The following is a 26,158-nucleotide window of genomic DNA, read 5'->3' as shown; positions in this document are numbered from 1 at the left end:
AAGCTTAACGTCTTTCAGATATCTGAAATATCAGATATTTTGGTATCTGAAAGAAAGTCAAAGTATTGCTCAGTCGTGTCCGACTCTTTGCAACCCCATAGACTGTAGTTGCCAGGCTTCTCTGTCCATAGGATTTCCCAGGCAAGAATACTGGAGTGGGTGGCCATTCCTCTGTTCAGGGAATCTTCCTGACTCAGGGATCAAACTCAGTCTCTTAAGTCTCCTGTGTTGCAGGCAGATTCTTTACCATCTAAGCCACCGAGGACCCTTTGGTATCTGGCCATGGCTTACCCCTCCAGTTCTGTTTTGCCTGTTTCACTGTCCCCATTCCTAAGGGCCAGTGCTCTGTGTCCCGATGCAAGGAATTGCCCTTGCAAAATCTACAGAGGTGGTAACTCCCAGGATACCTTTGAAGATGGTGTTTGGATATCACAGCATAGTTTGACAATAATCAGGACTGCTGTGTATTGGCATACAAATGAAAGTGTAGATCAGTGGACCAGAAAGGAGCCCAATCAGATTCATGTAGAAACCACCTGATTTCACAAAGGCATAACTGCAATTAAATATGTTATTTTCAATAAATGGTGCTGGATTAATTGGATGTTCATATGGAGGGTGAGGGAATGAACATTGGTCCCATACAGACATCAAACGTAATTAATCCAAAGTGGATCATAGACCTAAATTTGAAAAATAAAAATAAAGACGCAGGGATTGTATGGAGAGCCTAACCATTTACTATCTGGTCTTTTACAGAAAAAGTTGCCAACCTCTCATTTAGACAGTAAAAGAATAAGTCAAGGCCTAATTTGTAGCATTTGCCAATTTCCATGGTGTAAATACCCGTGCCACGCGGCCAACATGACGTCACTGAAGGTGGAACTGGGGTGAGAGCGGGCACAGCCTCACGCAGTCCAGCGACCCCTCAGGTGCAGGAGTTGTAAATAACCCCTAGAGCATGGGCGAACGCAAAGTGTGGTAAAACTAGAGAGTGATGAGTTTGAGCTTTTATTACCTTTGTTCCTAATGAAATTTATATAATTGTAAGTTTATAAGTCTGATTTTCAACTATGGCTGCTTGACAACAGCCAGCTTGCACAATTCCCCCAAACTCAACAATTGACTCTCCGGAGCCAGCCCCAGCACCTCACTGACTGGGGTGACTCATGGCCTGGCAGACAGACGTCAGCCCTTTGGGCCGGGTCCACACCAAGTTCTGCAGAACTGGGGAGAAGGCCCTTGTCTGTACCCGCTCTGCCGCTTGGTCCTGAAGCAGAAGCATCTCTTATCATCCTATCTCCAAAGGCAGATGTTACTCACAGCCTTCTCTGTGTTCAGAGCCCGCACCCAGCCTTCCTCTTATGGTGCACAGGGCCTCCTCTCTGCAACCTCCTTCCCCCCAAATGCGAACAGCTACTAGGAAGATCCCTGGGGACGGGAAAGACTCACCTGCCCAGAGTCACCAAACACAGGTAGTGTCTCTTCTCAGGCGTAACAGGAACTAGCACCTCACAATACTATAAACTCAACGTAATTCCAATTTTTTAAAAAAAGGATACTTTTGAACTCCAAAATAAAGATCCAGAGGTTTAAAAATTGAATAGAAAAATATTTATGTGCTATTAAAATGTATTATTAACTGTAATTTTTCATATGATTCTGGCAGAGAAATACCCATATTCAGGTTATAGGAAGTTCAGAAATGGACTCTACGATGAGTGATTATCATATCAGGGCTTCCCTGATAACTCAGTTGGTAAAGAATCCGCCTGCAAGTCAGGAGACCCTGGTTTGATACCTGGGTCGGGAAGATCTGCTGGAGAAGAAATAGGCTACCCACTACAGTATTCTTGGGCTTCCCTTGTGACTCAGCTGGTAAAGATCCGCCTGCAATGCTTGAGACCTGATTCAATCCTTGGGTTGGAAAGATCCCCTGGAGAAGGGAGAGGCTACCCACTCCAGTATTCTGGCCTGGAGGATTCCATGGACTGTATAGTCCATGGGGTCACAAAGAGTCGGACACGACTGAGCGACTTTCACTTTCATGAGTGATTAGTGCTAGAACCTGAATGTCTGTGTTCCCCCCAAATTCATGTCTCAAAACTTAAGCCTCAAGGAGATGTGCTAGGAGCTGAGGTCTTTGCCAAGTGATAAGTCATGAGGGTTTCACTCTCACCCCTCTTAGAGATCGCTGGGAGCTCCCTCCACCACATGAGAGCCAGGAGACCTCTGCCTATAAACCAGGAAAATCATCCTTACTAGACACTGAGACAGCCTGCTCTTGGACTTCTCAGCCTCCAGAATGGTGAGAAATAAATTTCTGTTGTTTATAAGCCACCCAGTCTAAAGTATTCTGTTGTAGCCGCCCAAGCTAAGACACTGATAAAAACCTTATTTCAAATCAGTGGGAAGAAATAGATTTTAAATACTAACCACATAGAGAAAACTGGACGAACTCCTGTGCTGGTGTTAAGGACACTGGTCCCATCTTACTCAGTGTCCCTTGTAACACATCCACATGACATAAGCTTCTGAATATTCAATGTCAAGAAGTTTCTCTGGCTCAGAAAAGGTGACACGTTTCTTTCCATCAAACAACAAAAGACTTCTAGAATTCAACATCTAGTTCTTCCATTGCCAGGAGGCTGAGCTAGATGGTGTAAGCATCTTTTTAGATTCTTGGTAAAATTCTGTCTCTATAGAAGATATCAGGCTTCCCAGTTGGTACTAGTGGTAAAGAACCCACTTGCCAGTGCAGGAGACATAAGAGACGCTGGTTCAATCCCTGAATTGGTAAGATCCCCTGGAGAAGGAAATGGCAACCTGTTCCAGTATTCTTGTCTGGAGAATCCCATGGACAGAGGAGCCTGGTGGGCTACAGTCCATAGGGTTGCAAGGAGCCAGACACAACTGAAGCAACTTAGCACACATAGAAGATATCAAACAAAGAAAACTTTTTATTCCTATTTGAGTGTAATCTCTCAAAGCAGGCGGTTTCAGGCAGCCTTTCTCAGTGGGGTTCCTTAACTGAACCCCAAAACCCAGATGGTGATGTGGATTGACTGTTTTCTTAGCTCTCCTAAGGAGATGCCTAGGAGAGAATTCATTACACACAATGGATGCTTTAGGGCAGTTATCTCAAACTACTGGCACTAGAATCACCTGGAGGTATTAAAACAAACTTAACAAAAAAAACACAAATTGCCAGTCCCCTCCCTACAGGCACTGGGGAGGAACAGATAAGTTGCATGTCAAGTTCTCCGATGATGATAATGTTTGACCAGTTTTAAGAGCCACTGCTTTCAAGAATTAGAGTTTACTTTCACTGCAGGCTCAGAAGAGCCATTGGGTGGTTATGGGTGACCTGAAACTCAATGTAAAATTGAATGTGTTGAGTGTGAAAGGGACCCTTGACCTCCAACAGCTGGGCATGACTACTGAAATCACGCATACTTGAGTATTTTTACAGAGCTGCCATTAATACCAGAATCTGTTTAAATTTTGCTTCCAGTCTTATGTACTTCTTTTTGGGGCCAATCTAATCAACAAAGAGCTAGATTGGGGCTGTTTCCATTTTCTAATCTCTTCCAAATTTTGAAGTCATTGGTTTTTGTTTTTTTTTAAAGACTACAGTGGTGAGAGAAAAAGCTATATAATGAGCCCAGAGTTTAAGAACAAAATCTTAAATTGAATTCCAGTTCCAATTAACTGAATTGAATGCTGGCATGGGAAGGGAGAGGCAATCAGGTATTTTGGGGTCATCATGGCTTGTGTTGTGGGGAAGATGTGAAGGCAAGTTCAACATCTCAAGGAGAAAGTTGCATCTTAGTGGAAATTGAACAATGAGTGGAATTAAACATCTGTAAGTGGCGTTCAGGCAGAATGACAGCAAGAATGACAGGGAGGTGGGAAAATCAGGAACCAAAGAATGATTCAGTGGACCTGGTGTGTAGGAGACACAAGGAGCAGTATAAAGAGGTGGAAATGTGACGGCCTGAAGCTAAGAAGTTTAAACACTTTCCATAAGAAGAGAGCTTCTCAAGTGGGAAACCCAGACTTGTTCTCCTGGGATCACTGGTTCCTTATGAGAAATTATACATGTCACACTTGAATTTTTAGAAGACCCTGACATTTGATTTGGGCTTCCCTTGTGGCTCAGCTGGTAAAGAACCTGCCTGCAACTCGGGAACCCAGGGAGACCTGGGTTCAATCCCTGGGTTGGGAAGATCCCCTGAAGAGTGGGCTTACCCACTCCGGTAGTCTAGCCTGGAGAATTCCACGGACTATATAGTCCATGCGGTCACAAAGAGTTGGACACGACTGAGCAACTTTAACTTTTCACTTTCACTGACATTTGATTTAGTGGCTTCCTCATACCTGAATCAGTTCAGTCCCTCAGATAAGTCCGATTCTTTGCAACCCCATGGACTGCAGTACACCAGGCTTCCCTGTCCATCACCAGCTACTAGAGCTTACTCAAACTCATGTCCATCGAGTTGGTGATGCCATCCAACAATCTCATCCTCTATTGTCCCCTTCTCCTCCCACCTTCAATCTTTCCCAGCATCAGGGTCTTTTCCAATGAGTCAGTTTTTCACATCACATGGCCAGAGTATTAGAGTTTCAGCTTCAGCATCAGTCCTTCCAATCAATATTCAGGACTGACTTCCTGTAGGATTGACTGTATTGATCTCCTTGCAGTCCAAGGGACTCTCAAGAGTCTTTTCCAACACCAAAGTTCAAAAGCATCAATACTTCAGCACTCAGCTTTCTTTAGTCCAACTTTCACATCCATACATGACTACTGGAAAAACCATAGCTTTGACTAGAAGGACCTTTGTCGGTAAAGTAATGTCTCTGCTTTTTAATATGCTAAGTTGGTCATAGCTTTTCTTTCAAGGAGCAAGAGTCTTAATTTCATGGCTGCAGTCACCATCTGCAGTGATTTTGGACCCCCTAAAATACAGTCTCTCACTGTTTCCATTGATTCCCCATCTATTTGCCATGAAGTGATGTGGTCAGGTGCCATGATTTTAGTTTTCTGAATGTTGAGTTTTAAGTCAAATTTTTCACTCTCCTCTTTCACTTTCATCAAGAGACTCTTTAGTTCCTCTTTGCTGTCTGCCATAAGGGTAGTGTCATCTGTGTATCTGACGTTATTGGTATTTCTCCTGGTTGATTCCAGCTTGTGCTTCATCCAGCCCAGCATTTCACATGATGTACTCTCCATATAAGTTAAATAAGCAGGGTGACAATATACAGCCTTGACATAGTCCTTTCCCAATTTGGAACCAGTCTGTTGTTTCATGTCCAGTTCTAACTGTTGCTTCTTGACCTGCACACAGATTTCTCAGGAGGCAGGTAAGGTGGTGTGGTATTCCCATCTCTTGAAGAATTTTCCAGTTTGTTGTGATCCACACAGTCAAAGGCTTTGGAGTAGTCAATAAAGCAGAAGTAGATGTTTTTTTTGGAACTCTCATACCTGAAAACCACCACTTTATTTTAGGGTCCTTGTTTGTGTCTGGAATTATGTTGGTGCAAAGTTAAGAATCAGATACTGCAACTTGCCATATAAATGAAATATTCATGTTAGTTCATTTATTCTGAATTGAAGACAAAGTGAGTTCTTGTCCTGCATATTTTGCTCAGCTCATACAAATACACTTGAAAACTTGTCTAATTTTCTAGGAATATTGTTTATTAAAATGAATTCTAGAAAAGATCGGTTCTAAGTGCATCAGTTTTCATGGAGGAAATGAGGAGGTTGTCAGGATGCACCCCCACAAAAGGGTCTAGAATGTTTAATGGGGAAAGTTCACCAACTCTTTAATCATTCCAATTCTTTTCACATTGTTCCAAAATAGTTTAGAAGAAATCTACTAAGTTCTTTCCATGAAGCTAGTTTAACACCGCAAAACCTATAAAGACTAGACCTATACAGAAGAAAAGTACAAACCAGTATCACTTGTATTTAGGCAAAAATTCCTGATAAAATTATAGCAAACAGCAGCAGCTTATTTAAATATATCCTGACCAAATGGTATTTATTTCCAAAATGTAACGATGGATAATAGGAAATGAATTAATATGATTCATCAAATTAACTGATCTAAGGAGGGAAACAAGATTATTTCCATGTTAGTCACTCAAGTCGTGTCGGACTCTTTGTGACCCCATGGTCTGTTGCCTGCCGGGTTCCTCTGTCTATGGAATTCTCCAGGTAAGAATACTGGAGTGGACTGCCATTCCCTTCTCCAGGGGATCTTCCTGACCCAGGAATTGAACCTGAGTCTCCTGCATTGCAGGCAGATTCTTTACCCTTTGAGCCATCACAGAAGCCCAACAGATACTGAAGATATTTGATAAAATTCAACTGCCCTTCTTCATTTAAAAAAACTCAATAAAATATGAATAGTTGAATCAAATATTCCCACCTCAGCCCAAAAGCCAGCACCATGCCCTTCAGTGGGAACCTAGAGGGCTTTTCAAAACAGAAGGATGACAAAAATGACCACAGTGACCTGTTATTTAACATTAACCTGTAATTCGTGAGCACAGGCTCAAGTGGGCTCTCAGTGCTGCCAAGATGTCCTCTATGTCCCTGGTCCCTTCCTTCTCCACAAGCAGGGATAATTCACATCTACTCTCTCCTCAAACCTCGCAATACTGCCTTCCCCATCTCACTCATCGCTGAGGATCACTTCCTGATTCGCTGGGACTGAAGCAAGTGTACTTTCAGAGACTTCCTCCCACCCATGCCTCCACTTACTCTGCCCTCCTACCACAGACAAACATCGATGCTGCTGTATAAACAGCCAAGCCCCCTACTTGTGCGCTAGATTTCATCTCATCTCCCCCCGGACTTGGTTCCAACCATCCTTCCCATCTCCTACATCATCTGTCTTCCTTTTGCTATTGGGTCATCTCATCAACCAAATGCCACTATTCCATCTTAAAACAGAAACAAAAAACTTGACTCTGCTTTTGCTATCAGCAAGCATCCCACTTCTCTGCTCCTGTTATAGCAGAACTCCTCACAGCAGCTGTTCGGTTCCACTCCACCAAAACTGCTCCTATTGATTCCCAATGGCCTTCACATTGACAAACCCAATTTCTCAGCTGGCTTCTTACTAGACCTGCGAGCATCATTGACACATCTGACCCCTTCCCCTTGATGCATTTGCGTCCCTTGGCTTCCAACTGACCAGTAATCATACCTTTTCATTTTCCACCACTGGTTCCTCTTCTGAGCTCTTAGCATTGGAATGCCCCATCCATTCTTTGGTCCTCTTTCCTTCTTTCTTCATCTCTCTAATCCAGTCTCAAAGCTTGAACCACCACCTAGTATGTTGAAGGCTCCCCAGTTTTTATCTCCAATGAAGATTTCCCTCCATTCCAAATTTGTATATCCAATTGCCTTTCTGATGTTTCTCCTTGGTATCTAATAGTCATCTCAAACCCTCACCCTCAATACTTCAGTCACAACCTCCACCTCCAAACCTGTTCTACCTGCAAACTTTGCTACCTCAGATCATGGACTCCGTTTCTCCAGTTGTTCAGGCCACAGGACTTGCCTTTACCTCTAACATATCACTTCCCTTCACTCACCATTTCTAATCCATTAGGAAATCTTCCACCTTTGCAACACAGACAGGCAAAAGGAGAGTGAGAAACAAGGGTAGTGCTAACATGAGCCAAGATGAGAAGCATGGTGTATATGAAAGTCACAAAGGAAAAATGTTACTGGGACCAATGGTCTCTACTTGGAAATAATAATAAGGATCCACAAGGAACAGAATAAGTTAAGTTGTGAAGTTACGAAAGACAGACAAAAATGAGCCTGAGGTGGTTAAGTTCCTAAATCTTGGAATGTGTATGTGTGCTAAGTCATGTCCAACTCTCTGCGACCCCGTGGACTGTAGCCCGCCAGGCTCCTCTCTCCATGGGATTTTCCAGGCAAGAATACCGGAGTGGGTTGCCATTTCCTATTTCAGGGAATCTTCCTGACCCAGGGATCAAACCCACGTCTCTTGCATCTCCTGCATTGGTAGGTGGATTCTTTACCACTGCACCATGTGGGAAGCCCATGAAAAGTTCCCCCCCTTCCCACCCACTCAGCCATTCTCCTGGCTCCCTCACCCAACCCTCACCAATGCTGAAGAAAATCAGTATGACAAGGAAAAAGTACCATAGTTTGGAAGGGAGAAAATGAAACTTCAAGAGAACAACTTAAATTTTATGCACCAACTTGGAGACTTCAAATTTCAAATCAACACTTCCAAATTTACTGTCTTGTCACATAGCTTTTACTTATCAAGAAATTTTTCTCTCCTGGGACCTTTCCAAATCCCCATCATCTTCTGAGGTTTCCTGTGCACATCATATTGTACACTGAAGACACCAATTTGACCTGACTTTATCAGAAGTTTCAAAGTTTCTCCACATGGAAAAACACCTCATTCTTACCTTACACCCAGTGACTATAAACCAGTTTCCACAACTCTTTCCAATTCAAGAATTCGACATCCTAGAGCTATTTTATAATCGTTATTTTGGTGACCTTATTAATTTATATAATGGCAATGTCAGGGCTTAAAATCTTCCAGGGAGGTAATGATCAGGATATTTATCTACTATTGATTCTCAAATATTAAATGTGAATGCATGTATAAAGAAATCTATCATTTGAAATATTATGGTCCTGAAAAACACTGAAAATAAGCTGAAGGAAAGTTCAACTCCTTGGAGATAGTACAATATAAACAGAGCAATTCTGAAGACTTCTACTGTGGCAGCAATACCATAATGGTTAAGATCGCAGATCTAGGAATAAAAAAGTAAATTTTAAACCTAATGTGAATTTAAGCAAACGACTTTTATTTTCCTTCTGTAAAATGGGACGTAAACATGATTATAAAAGGGCAACAATGAGAGATCCTTGTGGTGATGGAATTGTTGTTTTATGGGTAGAACTGAGTGAAGGGTATACAAGACCCCTGGATTATTACTTACAACATCATGGGAATCTATGATTATCTCCAAATAAAAGGTTTAAAGAAGTCACTCACAAATGTTGCATTAAATTTTATATTAATTTCTAAGTCATCCTAGGCAATTACATGTTTTAATTTTCTAAGTGAAATAAAGTGAGATTTCAAATTACTTCAAATTTAACAATGATATAACCAGAAGATGGCGCTATTACTTCATGAATATACCACATCACAGACCTAGTCACTGTCATAAAAATAAAACACTAGGACTTTATGGATCAAAATTGTAAATGCAACTGTAAATTGCATTGAATGCTGTAAATTCAGCAGTATTAATACAAGCCTTAAATGAGGTTTGACAAAATGCGATTTTCGTAAGTCATTAAAAAATAAACAACACATACAAATAATCAATTCTAGACACGCTTAACAGGGAAGTTTACATATGGCAAATACAAACCCATCTAAGTGAGTTTACAGCCATGTCCTGTGTGAAATGTCAAACTCCTCATAACAAGGAAGACTGTTATGAAATCTGGTACTAAGCTGTTACATTATTCCATTTTTATATGAACATTTCCTGCCTCACTGTTAGAACTTTTGATACAGACATAAGTCCAACTTTAACTAGAAGTAAAAAGATGACTGAGAAAGGGATCTCTTTTTTTCTTTTTTGTAAAAGTAACGAAGTTTAGAACTTTCTCATTTTTTAAATTAAGAACATTTAAAACTCTTTTCAGAGAAAGAAATTAAGTTGCACCAGTCAATATATCCTTATCCAGTTTCATCATTATTAGATGCTGGATACAGAGCAAAGGTGGACTGTTTGTTATTAGTAGCAGGTTTGCGAGAAGCAGCTTCTAACACATTTAATGGGGTGTTTCTACGAGTCGTGTCCACAGCCCACGTGTGGATCAGCACATCCTCTGCACTCATTTTTGGTCATCGCACACCCATCTAACTAATAACCAAGCAATACAAGTGCAGCCCAGATGATTCAAATGATGCTTTAAACCCAACACAGTTAATATTGCCTTTGAGAACATGTTTTCTAATTAAGCAAAAATAAGCTCATTTCCCCCAAAACACTCATCTTTCCTTGCACAATTTCTTATCAAGTTATGCCTTTCCAAGGCTACCAACTAATTAGCCTGTTCTTAAACATGTAAATTCACATCAATTAATGAAACATATTTTGTATTCATTTTATTTGTTTACACAAGAACTGAATCAGTCCTGAGAAATAAGTTAGAATTAATTCTGAGTTTATTTTGAAGCATTACAGTGTTTAACCAGTTTGATGTATAAAGATACCAGACATAAAAGTAAACATCGGGAAGCACACATATATTCCCATTCTGAGAGACGACATGTTATATATACAGAAAAAAATGCAGCAAATATTAAGGTATTCAAAGTAATTCTTTGACAATTCGGATGTGACATATTTACAAGAAAAGTATATGTTTTAAAATAATTAAATAATTTTCATAGAATTATAAAAGTATTGAGATAAATATTAGAAGACCCTGACAATCACAAGAACATTTTCCTATGCTATTGAATGCAAGGGTAGTTCTATAAAAAGTCCCAAAATAGAGCTAATATTTTGCCACTATGAAATATATCAAATTACCAATACCAAAATATTAAAATGAACATGCAGTGTGGAAGCTGTACCAAAGAAAACAGCATTAGGCTCCTGAATATTCAGCTCCTGAATATCACCAACTGTCTGCACAAGATTTCTTAGGTGTGCTCATGAGAAAAGAGCTTTCTAAAAGAGCCAACGAAATGGATGCATCTGCAGAGAAAATAACAACTTAAAACCTTTTCATTCTATCATTTTCAAATGTAGCTGCAAAAAAGAAGAAAAATCTAAATATAAGTTTCAAAAATAATAGCTTATGAATAAAAATGTTGAGTGGTGCATTCTTTATGCATTTGGATTTTTAAACTGATGCTATGATAATTCTAGTGTAACAGATAGTAACCTCTGGACTCCACTCTGATTTAAGAAATCCACTCCCACTTTCTCGCTCTCAAACAAAAAGTCATCCGAGAAAATGAAAAGGAGAAACAGTGACATGTATGAATTCAAAACAAAACAGTACTGTAATATGGCAAAATATCATAAAAAATAGCAGCATATGAAATTCAAGACTACTTTCTTAAAGCGAATGTTTAAGACTGAACCGTAGAAACAGTACTTGGTCAAACTGGTCTATTATTCAACACCTGAAACTAACGACGTTTTTGAGAGAAGCTTGTATTTTTGACAAAGCCATGATTAAATGTATACTCAAATTTGTGCTTAAAACATGTATTGCAGATAGTAAAATAACAACATTCTGGTATCTCTAACACAAAATGGTATGCTATTTAGCACATTAACTTATGCTACTAAAAATTAATTTTATCCTAATTGTTTAAAACCAATCACATAGGACTTTTGAGCACATTAATCTCAAAACATTCCTAAACAAGATGAACACTTGGATACAGGATACTAGTGACAAAAAGCAGAGGCTACAACCACATGACTAAGGGCAGTATCTTTACATATAAACGAGGTCTTCCACTGATTCAAATATAGAAGAACTATTTATAAAATTTTGACAAGAAAATCAGACCTCCAAGAAATTTCATACCAAATAATTTTCACTGAATAAAAGCAATGACTGTGCTGCACATCTTGACTAAGATTTTACAAACAAATGTCCACGATATACCTGTCTGAATTCTAATTCTCCCCTTTTCTCCAACAGTACAACCCACAACCCTCACTAACAGTTCAATAATACCCTCTAATCAAAATGCACTGCTCACCTTGAGATCCAGAGCATCAAAAATGGTTATCGTTTCAAAACTGTCCACACTGTAGTATAAATTTTACAGCACCACAGACGTCATGAGTTTAGACATCTTTGTCTGACAATATTTCAATCAATAATATTAACCAGTAAGAATGTGTAGAGACTGAACATCTAATAGGAAGTCACAGTAGCTTTTTTAAAACAACCAAAGTAATTAATAAGCATTTTTCGTGTTTTAAATTGTGAAGCGGTTAAATTGTCAAATTCACTAGGAAAAAGTGTCTCACACACACACACACACACATACACACACACTGTTATCATCCCAATGAGAACAAAGCTTCAGACAGTTGATACTAACAGGGCTTTTTTCTTTCTTTTAAAGAAATTACATTTAGTTTGGCCACTTGCTAGCTCCTTGGCTTACCAGCTTATAAAGAGGACACCGACGAGGCAGGATACTCTATGCGTTAAAACCCACTTCCCCTTTATCATCTTTGGCGAGAAGCCTTGTGAAAAGGACACCGCGGGCTGATGAGGCGGGTCAGGCTCCACGAGCTTCCACCTCACACGTCACTGACTGGAAGGCTTGCGTCATCCAAGTCCACGGGGTCACAATCTTGTTCCTGAGGGCCATTTTTACTTCGAGGTTTTAGCAGAGCTTGTTCAGTCACTTTGGAAGTTGGTTCTCTTGGAGAGACAGTCTGGACCTTGAAGTTCCCTGGCTTGACCTTGGCAAGAGATTCGTAAAATCCTCGCTTCTCCATGGGAAAGCTTGAGACCAAAGAGTTGCTGCGAGAGGCTGCGGAATGTGGGGTGGCTGCTGCGGCACTGGCAGAGCGGAGAGCGTGTTTGGGCTCGGAAGGACTGTTGGAATGCTCCTGCAAAGAGGAGTGGTGGTCAGACACAGGCAATCAATAACGACAGGGTTAGTAACTCAGTGTGAGACTTTATTCTCTGAAAAACAAACAGAACAAGACACACACGGAGCAGAAGCATGAGCCATGCAGCGTACGTGTGCAAGTTCTTTCCCGAAGCAGTGCATTTTTAGGAGTGAGTTTAGAGCAATGACAGCCAACAACCATCTCCACTAAGAAACCAGTTCTGTCACCAAAGTCAAATCTGGCAGCTCTGACACTTGAAAGGCTCGGTCAGCCTAGACTGGAATGCAGTGTACCAACTGCAACTGAACTGTGTTTAACAGGGGGCCTACCAGCTTTACCATTTTTACTTAAGAGTTTATTCTCAATAAACAGTAGGAATTATCCCATATGTTTTAGAAAGATTAAACAATGAAAATGTAGAACATAAAAATAAAAGGCAATTATTTCTTTAATAAGCAGAATTAAACATTTTTCAAACCTATTATTTTGTCTGGTAGCCTCATAAACTTAGTTTTTGCTTCCCTGAATTTCACCTGCAACCAATAATATCATAGTCCTTTTGCTTCTTATTTAACTGCATTTATTTATTTTTGCACATGGCACACATTCACATGGCTTGACACTTTAAAAGACAGCAAAGGGTACATACTTAAGCAATTATTAAAACTGTCATAAAACAATGTCAGTTGTGAATATTCATTTCAATATGCTTCTGACTAAATCAAACCTGAAGTTAACCTTAAATATGACCATACTAAATGCACTGCCATATAGTTCCTAATTTATTGTGTTCATTTGTAACATTGGTGGCTTTGAAAACAAAGTGCTACAACAAACCACCGAAACACTACAGAATTCCATTAGTTGGCTAAATTTCACCTAAGAGCTAATATGCCATGCAAACTACAGTAATGTAAAGTTTATCCAATGCATGTGCACCTGTGAGTTTGTACATATTACCACAAAGGTGCATTTCAAGTCATGTGGTATAAAAAAATTCCCAAATATATTAAATACAGAAATTGAAATTCTTGTGGCAACTCAGGAAATTAAGCTTTAGAAAATAGACAGGGCTTTTTAAATTAGTAAAGTTCTATTTTTTTTCTTAATTTTTTTAATAGACATAGCCAACCTGATGACCGTAGTGAAACAGTTTGCGTTAGTGTTGACAAAGTCAGTTATGGTAACTGCAGAAGGCAGTTTGGTTAACTCAACTTTCTAGAATCAGTTGTGAGTAGTAAGTCCGGCCCTCTAGTAAGAAGGCCTGTGTGCGTGAGAGCCCACATACGTGCTGCATTCCCCAGTTCTTGACGTATACCTCTGTATACAAGGGTTCGACAGCCTTCTGGCCTGCCGCATCTGGAACACAGTGCAAAGCTAAGATTAGAGTTAACCTATCCTGGGGAGGGGAGGAAAAGAGACAGTTCTGCTGACAGTTGGAGCCAGAGAGTCCACTTTGCCCCCACCACAAAGCACAGAACACAAACACCCTTCTCCAGCCTTTCCTCTTCCCAACAGATATTGTTTTTGCAGAGAGTCTCATACTTGACCGCTGAAAAGGTCACATAAAACACAGGTGGTTACAAAATTAACACCTCTAAAAATAATTTCTGAGCTATTCCAAAAAGGATATAGGAAGAATAACTTTAAAAGTGAGAAAAGATGGATTTTTTTGTATTAACTGACCTAGATCATTTCTAACAAGAAAAGATTAAAAGACAGCATTACTGCAATACTAGCAGTGCAGGAAAATACTAGAAGTGCAGAGTATCATCATCGATGATGAGTCTCGGTAATAAAGGCTATCATGCTCTGTTTTAGGGTTAGACTACCTTCTGTAGACAAATATACTGTATTTTAACATGCTTGAAAGTTTTTCATTCCTTAGTAGATTTGTATTTTCAGATCAGAGATCAGTGACCAAAGTATCCTAAAGCTAAATCTTAATTCTTATGATGTACATGGTAAATTAAAAAGCAAAAACATATTCCTTACTGAGAATGTTTAGCTGGTTTAATTATACTACCACAAAGATAATTAACATAGTGAAAAGCAGCCTTTTAAATTAACCAAGTGAAAAATGAGAATGAAATGGAAAGAGAACATTATATTTAAGGTTCAAGCTGCTCAACTGTCTTACGGCACTATTGAGGCAAAAAACCTAAACTGAAATTACAGGAAGTTAAAAAGGAAACTTCACGAAATTGTATAATGGTTCAACTAAAGGTGCCTTAAATGATTACGTCAGATACCACACTAAGAATTGGTAAAATTATACCAAATCTGGACCTACTGACAAGTAAGAACTCCTAAAACAAAACAAGGAAACGTTCATTCTTTAGTTGCCCTGCTTGTGCATTTAAGACAATACAATGCACAGAAAAGTTATGTATACATAACACTATAGGAAGCATTAAATTAGAAATGCATTATTTTTTTTTGCAAGTCCAATCGGTATGAAAGTCAACATGCAGATAAATCTCAAAACAGAAAGAAATCAAAAGGATTAGGGGGAAAGGAAGAAAAATAACTTGACAGGATCGGGGATCCAAGGGAGTATCACCCCAGAGAAGAGGAAACATACAGAAGACGCTGATCTGCCGGGTCCCCGCTGTGCTACAATGGCACCCGAGACTGCTTTAATCCAACTGTGCATCTCTTCAGGGCTATCAGCCTAAGGGGAAGGAAGGATTCGTTCAAGTTTTCCTCAAAATCAGCTCTTGTGTCTATAAATCCAATGTGTTCATCTTGGTAATTAACATACTGTCAACAACAAAATCAGCCCAAGGCAATGGTTTCTAAGAAATTTTAGAAATCACTTTTTTAAACCAGATTTTGCCGGGTAAGTGATAACACATAGAAGTAAGTTCGGCACTTAATGTTCTAAAATGAGACACGTCAAAAAGTGTCAACATGAACAGTTTTGGAGAGAAAACAAGAAGAGGAGGAAGTCAAAGACCTTTTCATTTTGCTCTCCAATTGTCACACTTGTCTGAATTTTCAAGATGGATATTTATGTAATTGTCCAGTAAAAAAAAACCAGTGACATCATTTTATGTTATTTTTCTAAAAACAATTTCTAATTGTACCCTAAAATCCTAAAAGCGGTGTTAGCAGTCATATGCCAAAGCAGGCTGTTCCTTGATAGGTCTGTGGCTTCCAATGTGCATTAGAAACCTTCCGATGACTTCAATTAAACAAGGCCCTCAGAGGGGTGGCGAGGTAGGGCCCCTTCTAGATTAAGTTTAAAAATTTTAAAGACACAAGTAATATTTTTGAACCAATGATAATAACAAAGAGTTTTTAAAAGGAAAAACTCAAAGCAGGCAGAGGTAGAGTATACTTTCGTCCACTACAAACAGGAGCACCAGTCTAGAAATCAATTCGGTAAAAGACAGGTTTAAAAAAGCTCGTGCTCTAATAGTTATTCCTGATCTAGAAACTGATCAGAAGGAAGTAAGAAATCCAGACAAATTTATTCACAAAATGTTCACTAACACGTTATACCACAGTAAATGTACAAAAACTATGTTAATGAATGATCGGTAAAAGTAGAGAAATAGTTTAATTGTAACACACTCATATAAGAGAACATAGTTCTAAAAGGCTTTCAGAGAATTCTTAATGACATGGGGAAAAGTGACCATGATATAGTAAATAAATAGTATATAACACTATATTTCATATGATCCCACTTGGTATAAAAACATATATCCTAATAAAAACAAACAAACAAACAAAAGAACAGCTGCCTGAATGTAGAATTCTGTTTTATAAAGCACCTTTCTCTTCATATTTCTGTATTTTTCTACATTTTCTGCAAAAACCATATGTAATAACTTTTAAAAACAAAACTAAATGTTCTTATAAAAAAAACTTTTAAATAAATTAATGTGTTAAATAAAAAGCGTATTTTAAACTTAGATATAGGATACCTATCCAACATTAGTGAAATAAAATCTACTATTTACTTTTATTATGGATATTTGAGTCTCCCTTTTTAGAAAAGTACCAAAAAGTGATATAATTGAAATTCCAAAATATGTGCAAAAATAATCCAAATTGGAAATACCCACTTAGCTTCTAAATAGCACATTTCCCTTCTTCCATATAAAACTTAATTCTATTCAGTTAACTTATAGCAAAGAATATCACTTTGCTGAACATATGACCTACCAATAATCTTAGATATAAGATCTTTTTTTATTAAGTCAGCAATTGCATTTGTCATATTTTTGCTTTTATGAGCAACACATTTATTTATGCCTATTTCACCTCTAAAATTATTAATTCCTTGCTAGGAGGATCTATAATCTCAAAAGAAGTATCTTACCTGCACATAGAAAGTTCGAGACGATGTTACAATTTCAAAGAGGTTGTCTCTCATCATTATGTCACTGTTAACAAAACAAATTTTCCAATTGTACTCAAGTAGCAATTGTTTGACAGTTTTCTTTTCACTTATTTACCCAGTACCAAATACATGTCAATAAATATTGAAGGTAAAATATTGATTTAATTGAGAAATACCAAAATTATCCTTTTTCAATTTATTCTTGCATTGAATTCTACATATTTTATACAGTTATATGTATTTTTAGAAAGGTGCAAAAACAACTTTAAAATCCAAAGTTTTCAACTGTGAAGAAAGAGTCTGCTCAAAGAAACAGTGGCACAGTTAACATATTTTCTTATTAAAGCTCTATTTTGCCACAACCTTGAAATACTAAAATTAATAATACATCAATCTGTCAAGTATGACAGAAGTTGTTCATATTAAATTCTGTCCTTTCCATTAATAAGCTTAAGAATTATTCCCTAATTTGCAGTTTTCAAACAAAAAAATCTCAATATTTAATCTGAAGGCTTTGAAAGTTTTAGCAAAACTCACTGGCAGTAATATAGAAAAATATCATCTGAAAGTGCATCAATTAAACTGAGGAACTATATACTGTGTGCTAATAGCTGTGTTAGGCACTAAGTCTGAGGTGGTGCTTACCTTTGCTTACATTCCTGGACTTTATGAACCTCCTTAAGTGGTATTACACGGAGAGGTTCCTTTTCCTATTGGAAAAAAAGCAAATAAAGACAGATATATGACATACATTTTTAAAATCCTTTCGATCATTAGTTGTCTTATTTGGAGATCTACTATGAAAATCATGCTTCCTTCCCGAAGCACATCTAAGACATAAATCTACCTTCTTGAACCATCTAGCATTAGAAGGGCTCAAGTATTATAACCTTATATACACTGTGGTTTGAAACAAGGAAACTGACATATAACCCATGTTCACATTACTGATGTCCTAAATGATAGTGTAAGCTGATTAAAAGCCAATAACCATCCATCTTTTCCTCGATTAACCGCTATGGACCCACAGTCAGTACTTAGTCTTTTTTTTCCATATATGAGGGACCAGAGTAGTGAATACCCAGCTTCTCTGAGTTAAATTTGTCTTTTTAACAAACACAGTTTATTAAACATGTACTAAGTGACAGGACATGTGCTAGGTTTTAAATGTGTCACCCTACTTTCCACAACTCTAGAATACACGCACTATTATTCCCCTGAGCAAACAGGATTAGACATACTAATTACTTCAACTAAGGCTACAAAACCAGATACAAGATTCGAGTATGACATAACTAGTTCCTAGTTGGCATGGCATTCACAGTAAACATTTCATGAAATACTATATACTGTATTTCACCGAAAATGACACACCATGAGTTTAAGACATACCATTATTTTATGCAGCACTAACAAAATAATTAAACCATAGTTTTAGAAAGTAGCTCATGTTAAGATAACCTCCAGGACGGCCTCTTCATCTGCTTGGGCTCTGGCTGCCCACACTGGCTACTCTAGCTGCTCCTGCTTCTGTCCCACTACCAGGGACAACTGCGGTGATTTGCCTCACCTACAAAATCTACTCTGAATTGTTTGGGATTGATGGGAGGAAAAGAGGATGAGGAAGGATCCCTCAAATCTTCAGGTGCTTTATTATGCTATAAAATGCAGGTTTTCGAATTAGAGTAAATATGTCTATAATAGTTCTTGTCTTATTATAACTACAGTGGATGACATGTTTATTTCTCTGGTAAAACTGAACTCTTGAAGGCCAGAACATTGCTGACTGGCCTCTTTATTCCCAGTTCCCAGGGCCATAGAGGGCTCAAGGAATACCTGGTATGGGAATGACTCTTCCCACAAGGACTGGCATTAACTGAAAGCAATCAGTTAACCTGTCAACCAAGCAAAAGTGCAGCCTCTAAGACACCAAGGCTGGTACTTTTTGAACCAAGTAACTACTGCTTCCAGTTAAGGCTCTTAGATTTTGAAATCTAAGAAAGGGTCCCATGCTAAAATGGCTATTCCTGTTATGCTAAGCCATTTTTCAATTCATTCAAAATATTTGTTGATTATTTTCTAAGTACCAGGCACTGTGTTGATAAGAGTCCAAAAGAGAATCTTTGCTTTCAAGAAGCTGGTGCAATTAACTGCTAAAGACAAATATACACACAGTAACAAACCACAGTGGGAAGTGTTATGACCGAAGTGGGCATCAGATATCACATATGTAAAGGAAAGGCATACAAGTTTTGCAGAACAGACACCTGAGATGAATCTTAAAACATGCCCTTCCTATTCTCCAGTGCTTTGTTGTCCAAGAGGAGTCACTAGCTCTGTGTAACTATTTGAATTAAAAGAATATTAAATATGACTGGTTTTAACTTTAAAATTAAATACAGTCAGGCTCCTCAGTCACACTGGCCATATTTCCAGCTGTATTTTACAGCCACAGGTACCACTAGATCTGGTCAAGGCAGATAACATTTCTATTAATGCAAAGTCCACCTGGACAGTGCCACTCTGTGCCTTCGTTAAGGTATATGGTTCCTCTGTCAAACGTCCATCAGAGAAGATGTAGAACTGCATTCAATTTATCCAACAATCTACTGCAGAACACAGGTCACATGACAAGAGTATTTTAAATAAGGATGCTACTCAAACAAGTGAAAGAGGGAACTTCAATCTTTGATTCTACCTTCAGATGGGACAAAAACATCTTATGTGAAGAAACATAAAAGTCAATCTGAAATAGGAAGAGAAAATGTCAAGGGAGGGCAGGGAAGAGAAGGCAGAAATACAGAGGGTCAAATGTGGACTTTCTCCCATTTCCTCCACTGCCCCTTTAGAAGAGATGTGTAGACTGAGGGGTTCTGATGTTTTTAATTCTTTCAGAGTAGAATGCCTTTGAAGGTACACTCTTTTTACTTAAGATGTATTGAATAAAAATGCCATTAACCAAAAGCATCACAACAAAATACAGTGAACTGTATATATCTCCAAAATTTAATTATTTTAAAAATAGAAAACAGGACAAGAAATTATATAATTTCCACAGTGTAACACTTCTAAAACCTTTTTAAAGCAACATTTATGACAAAGCAACATACCAGTTCAGATTTGAAGTAGCCTATTGTGTTTTCATCCAATTGAAAATATCTTCTCTTCCAGTTTTTCATCTACCAGAGATGAACACAGACATAAGACTTCTGTTTCTAAGATGTCAAATGTTAATAACCACTTAATTCTTCTGATATGAACCCACAATCAGAAATGTCAAGCACCGGAAAACCTCACCACCCTCCCTTAGAAGAGGAGATACAGGAAATTTCATCTCTTTTGCTACTCAGGCCTTGAACTTCTAATTCAGCTTTGGTGCTCGGCTTTTAGCTCTTATTATATGCTTTTATAATATGGTCTTACATTTTTGATGCTCTGAAAGTTAAAAAAAAAAAAAACAAAAAAAAACAAAGCAAGTACTTCCCTACCCCCTGCATTCCCCACAAAGTTAAGACTGTCAAGAGTTCAACAGCAAGCACAGGAAATGTTATTAAACTACATCAAGCAAAAAATAAATAAATAAATAAACTACATCAAGCTTCTTCATCTATAAAATGCATGAATCCTCAACAGGCACTTTATAATACTACCTAGTAAACTAACACGTTTAATAAAGTGAACCTACTCTGTATAAATATTTTTTGTCAATGAAATATAGTTTTTGTGAAAGCGCTTCAGATTTTCTTTTTCTTTTTTTTTTTTTTGCGCTTCAGATTTTCTAAGGGTATTTTGGATTTAAAAGTACAAAAAAAGGAATGTCTCCTTAAGAGCCCTAATTAACACACAGCCTGATGAGAATTCTGATTTGATCTACAGACATGCAAGAATGAAAAACCTTCATTTCCTGTAGCCTAGAGAGGGTCAAACCATTAGGAGTGAAAGAACTTGCCTTGGTTGGCCTGAGTTCACCAGAGTTGCCAGAAGTTATTCTATGAGATCAAGCTGAACTGCCAGTACACATTTAAGTAAAAAAATTTTAACTTTATTTCTAAACTCTGAAGTTTATTTTCTCATGAAAGTCTAGACTTAGTTCAGCTTTGGAACTGCAGCAATACTGGTGAATGTACTTGCTCTTTCCAGTTTCCTATCGCTGATCTGTTATCTGGGCCAATCAGTAACAGCTCTTACTAATGACCAGGTGCTATGCTGCGAGCTCTCTCATCTACATCTTTCAAAAAACCTTCTGGATGGTAGGCTTTATAATATGATTTTCTACATACACACACACCAAAAAACAAACAAACAGAAACTGAGAGCCTAGAGGTTAAGTCAGTAACCCAAGGTCTCAGCATTTTCAACTCAGGTCAGCCCAACCCTGCACCGAGTAAGTGATCCACACCCCACCCTCCTTTTCTGTCATCTCCCTACTAGAGTTCCCTTTCCCTGACCCACTCCCAAGGGAGTGAAAAAATCAACAGAAACACTTCCTGGAATAAATTTAAATTGTTAGGAAAGCTCATTTAAAATTGCAGGTTAGTTGTAATGGGCATTAACTTACCCAGCCGCCTACAGACCAAGAAAATAATAGCACTGAGTTTTGAATACAGAATAACCCCTATGCCCTCTCCTGACTCCTGGTCAGCAAGCTGGTCTTTCACAAAACAAAGCAAACCATGTGTATGTTGAGAGTTTGCTAATGCATACTCATTTTCCATTATTTCGCATACTTTGTTAAACTACTCACCACTGCTCCTTGTTTTACACAATATCCAGCTTTGATAACTGCGCTATCTGAAGGTGGTTTAGGAGTGAAGTAAGGAAGATGGCTTTGTGACCGCTTCAAATTATTTCTGTCAATAGTTTCACCACATTCATTTACTTCTTCTTTCTAGAATGAAGCAAAATAAAGTCTTTTCTTGCTTGTTTCGCTTAAAAGCATATTGCAGTTCATGTTGTTATCCCAGAAATCTTAAAATCCATTAGTCAGGAAAACAGATCTTCAAGTGTTTTCTAATTAATTTGAGATACTTAATCACAACTTTTAACAACAATGATTAAAACCCAGATTTCTATCTCTCTTTTTCTGCAAAAGTCTTGCCACCAGCATTTTTTTTTTTTTTTTTGGTAGGGGATGCTGGGGTTTAACTTTCTAATTTGAAATAATTATAAATATTCACAGGAAGTTGTAAAAACACAATGTACAGGAGGTCCTATGTGCCCTTCAGCCAGTTTCTCCAAACAGGGAAAACTACTCTACAGCACATTATCAAAACAGACACTGAACATGTCACAGACCTGTTCGTTTCCCCGTTTCACAGGCATTCACCTGTCCCTGTGCGTGTATCCTTCAGTGCAGTTACTACCAGATCTGTGTCCCCGCCACCACCCCAGCACAGAAGCGTCCAGCACCCCAAGGCTCCCCCAGGCTGCCCCTTTAGAGCCTCCATCCCCAACTGCTTGGCCCCCACTAATTTGCTTTCCATCCTTCTTGTTCTGACATTTAGAGAATTTAATACAGATGGAATCATACAGTATGTGGGCTTTTGAGATTGGCATTTGCCACACTGTATTATTCGCCAGGGAATTCATTCAGGTTGGTCCTTGTACCAACTGTTCGACCCTTCTCACTGGGAGCAATATTCACGGTTTGGACGTCCCATTGGCTAAATCACCCATTAAAGGGCACTTGGGTTACTACCATGTTTGGGTGATTAGGAATAAAGCTACAACACAGTCAAGATAAATGATGTGAAATAATTTTTGGTGACTTGGAAAATGTTTCAGACCTAAGGAAAAAAAGCTGTTTACAAAGTATTTACATTTCTAGGGGGCAAAAGGGTCTAAAAGAAAGGCTCAGAAGAAAACATGTAAAGTGCTAAATGTTGTTTACCTATGCTTTCCAGATTTTTACAATAAAAACATACTTTTGAAATAAGTATAAAAGTCTTGTGTTTTAATTACTGCATTTATTCAATAAACATGTACCATTTACTTTTGATAACAAAAAAATCAATATGCAGTAGCTAAACCATCACACAATAGAAGAACTGATTTCTTACCTGAGTTGGGGTAATGATGGGCACACCACCAACAATGTCAGTTCTGTAAGAGACCTGCTTCTTTCCACATTCGCCTTGGCGACTTGGGTTATCAGGATGAGGCTGTGAGTCTAACGGCTTTGGGACCTAAAATATTAAGTCGATGAATCATTTTGCAACAAGCATTATCTGAGATCCTCTTTTATCACAGAATTTCCAACCAATCATAAGTCTATGTATAATTGGTATATATAAAAATTATTTTTAGTGTATATATATATAACCTTTTAAGTTTGCATACTGATTTTTCTTTTACAGTATTTATGACACAGCCATCATTTACTGTGTGCTCACTTGGGCAGGTACTATTTCATATATTTTCCCTTTTAATCCTCCTGTCAATCCTATGCATAGGAGGAGCATCACCACAGCAGTAAGAAAACAGGCTCAAGAGGCATCAGGGAATGTAAGTCTAGATCCCGGCTGGTCCACGTTCTAGCTAAGTTTGTATAACTCTCTTTCACATTTAACCACTATAACGACATCCCCATTTTATCAGAGCACTTGAGAATGTATTACAGCTCTGTGCTGTTACCCTTCCCATTCCTCCATTCCTGCCCAAGACTGTGCAAATCCTGAGGACAGGGGATCCTGTTTCTTTAGATGTTCCCCTAAAGGCTTTCTCCCCAGGCCTTAGGCCAACCCTCCACCCTCTCATCCATAATTAAACTATAATACCAGTCGTGGGCAGAAACAAAAGAATGAAGGAAATAAGAAGGACAGGGAAGAGAAATGAATTCTGGAGGGGAAAGTTTTCTGAATTCTTCTAAGAGATTTTATCTAAGAGGTTGCACGTTTTGGAGAGCTTTTTAAAGACAACATGACTACAGACAGAATTTTACTTGCCAAGATTCGCAAAAATACTTAAGAGTGAAAGCGCTATAGAAAGTTCACTATACCCAGAAGCAATCTGCTAAGAAGTCCCAGTGTTAAGAGGGGGCTAGTGAAGAGCATCATCTACTTCAATTATTCTGACAGAGAAAATGTGGTCATGTTATCCATAAGAACAGAAAAACACATTAAAAGAATTTGAAACCAGAGAGAGAATTAGCTATCCAACATTTGTACTAGCTGCAATGTGCTGCGGAAACGTGACCCATACAAAAAGTGGCTACTCCCTCTTTCAAAAAGTTGAGGGTTTAGTCATATGTGAGAATTTCCTAAGAAAATACCTTTAATATCTCCCTAAAAATATACTAAAATTTACATTGGCTTTTTTTTTTCATTTTTCTTCTAGAAATGATAGTATATTAAAAACCCCTTGCCTATACTGTTAAACCCACTGCTTCTCATTTATCTTTATAACAGAATGCTAAGTACAGCATAATTCCAATGTTATAGCTCAACAATTGACTTAGAATTACATCTTTGAATCAAAATTATCTAAATTGTAAACATTTCTAACAGCAAGAAAAAGATAAGCAAAATACTCATGAATATAGTAACTCCCTTAAAAATTCTGAAAGAAAAGTTAGCTCTCATTGCAGTCATTAAAATAAACACATTTTCAGAACCAAAAAAACCAGTCAGGCAACTTGTAATGAGAATCAGAAAAGTGACCTCACTAGACAGATGGGAAATGTCAGACATCGAACATGCTTGGTTTCACTGCCGACTGCTTATCCCCTCTTCCCTGCTTCCCATCCATGATTGTTGTGATGGTTTTTCTGTGACAGATTTGCATGTATTTTTGGCAAGCATCTGCACATGATCCTAATGATAGGAAATTCTAATAGCAGAAAAAGAAAAGGTAAAAATGACTAGAGAAGAGATGAACAAAATGGCAAGCCTGAAGACTGACACCTGAAACATTCAGGAACAAACTCCAGGATGATAGGAGCTTTCTGAGGGCTCTACCTACAGGCTGAGAAACACAAGTATAAAGCCTTCCACTTTGGGTTACACACATACACCGTCTTGGTAAGACAGAAGTCCTCTATTCAGGTTATTCTATCTACTCCCAGTTGCCAATTAAAATTTTTAAAAAAGTGTGGAAGTTTGGCCATAATTTCAAAACACTTATTTTTAGATTAAAATCAAATACTGATTTTTTAAATCAAAACCTACAGTGGGAAAAGACACTATTTTAAAAAATAGTAGGTTTCTGTTTAGGAATATGCCATATGCATCAATAAAAATAGTTGAAAGTGTACTTTGAAAAGTTGACTTTCCAAATTCTAGTTCTCACAATACTTCCTTCAAGGTTGGTTCCTCTCAGTTCAGTTCAGTTCAGTTGCTCAGTCGTGTCCAACTCTTTGCAATCCCATGGGCTGCAGCACACCAGGCTTCCCTGTCCATCACCAACTCCCAGAGTTTACTCACACTCATGTCCATTGAGGACAGGGAACCATCTCATCCTCTGTCATCCCCTTCTCCTCCTGCCTTCAATCTTTCCCAGCATCAGGGTTTTTTTTTTCCAATGAGTCAGTTCTTTGCATCAGGTGGCCAAAGTACTGGAGTTTCAGCTTCAGCATCAGTCCTTCCTATGAATATTCAGGACTGATTTCCTTTAGGATGGACCTTTAGGTCCAAGGGACTCTCAAGAGTCTTCTCCAACACCACAGCATCATTTCAAAAGCATCATTTCTTCGGCACTCAGCTTTCTTTATAGTCCAACTCTCACATCCATTCACAACTACTGGAAAAACCATAGCCCTGACTAGATGGACCTTTGTTGGTAAAGTAATGTCTCTGCTTTTCAATATACTATCTAGGTTGGTCATAACTTTTCTTCCAAGGAGCAAGTATCTTAATTTCATGGCTGCAGTCACCATCTGCAGTGATTTTGGAACCCAAAAACATAGTCTGCCACTGTTTCCACTCTTTCCCCATCTATTTGCCATGAAGTGATGGGACTGGATGCCGTGATCTTAGTTTTCTGAATGTTGAGTTTTAAGCCAACTTTTTCACTCGCCTCTTTCACTTTCATCAAGAGGCTCTTTAGTTCTTCACTTTCTGCCATAAGGGTGGTGTCATCTGCATATCAGAGGTTATTGATATTTCTCCCAGC

General features: G+C 38.3%; 1 protein-coding gene across 7 annotated transcripts in view; it reads right to left on the bottom strand.

Moving 5' to 3' along the window:
* Positions 1-10,240: 10,240 nt before the first annotated feature.
* The window catches only part of PLEKHA1 (pleckstrin homology domain containing A1), a 53,204-nt gene continuing 37,286 nt past the window's right edge, over positions 10,241-26,158 (bottom strand). For 4 of the 7 annotated variants that reach the window (XM_061162815.1, XM_061162813.1, XM_061162816.1 and 1 more), the window contains 7 exons: positions 23,110-23,235; positions 21,795-21,938; positions 20,161-20,229; positions 17,696-17,760; positions 17,030-17,093; positions 15,281-15,370; positions 10,241-12,693 (listed from right to left, as the gene is read on the bottom strand). In XM_061162815.1, the coding sequence (XP_061018798.1) occupies positions 12,379-12,693; positions 15,281-15,370; positions 17,030-17,093; positions 17,696-17,760; positions 20,161-20,229; positions 21,795-21,938; positions 23,110-23,235 (873 nt within the window). In that variant the 3' untranslated portion in view covers positions 10,241-12,378. Of the gene's footprint in view, positions 12,694-13,984; positions 14,056-15,280; positions 15,371-17,029; positions 17,094-17,695; positions 17,761-20,160; positions 20,230-21,794; positions 21,939-23,109; positions 23,236-26,158 lie in introns of all 7 variants that reach the window. The other 3 variants (XM_061162817.1, XM_061162818.1, XM_061162819.1) reach the window with 3 other exon arrangements.

Source organism: Dama dama, chromosome 15, assembly GCF_033118175.1.
Source record: "Dama dama isolate Ldn47 chromosome 15, ASM3311817v1, whole genome shotgun sequence".
NCBI classification, from domain to species: domain Eukaryota; kingdom Metazoa; phylum Chordata; class Mammalia; order Artiodactyla; family Cervidae; genus Dama; species Dama dama.
This window is presented reverse-complemented; position numbering and strand designations above follow the sequence as displayed.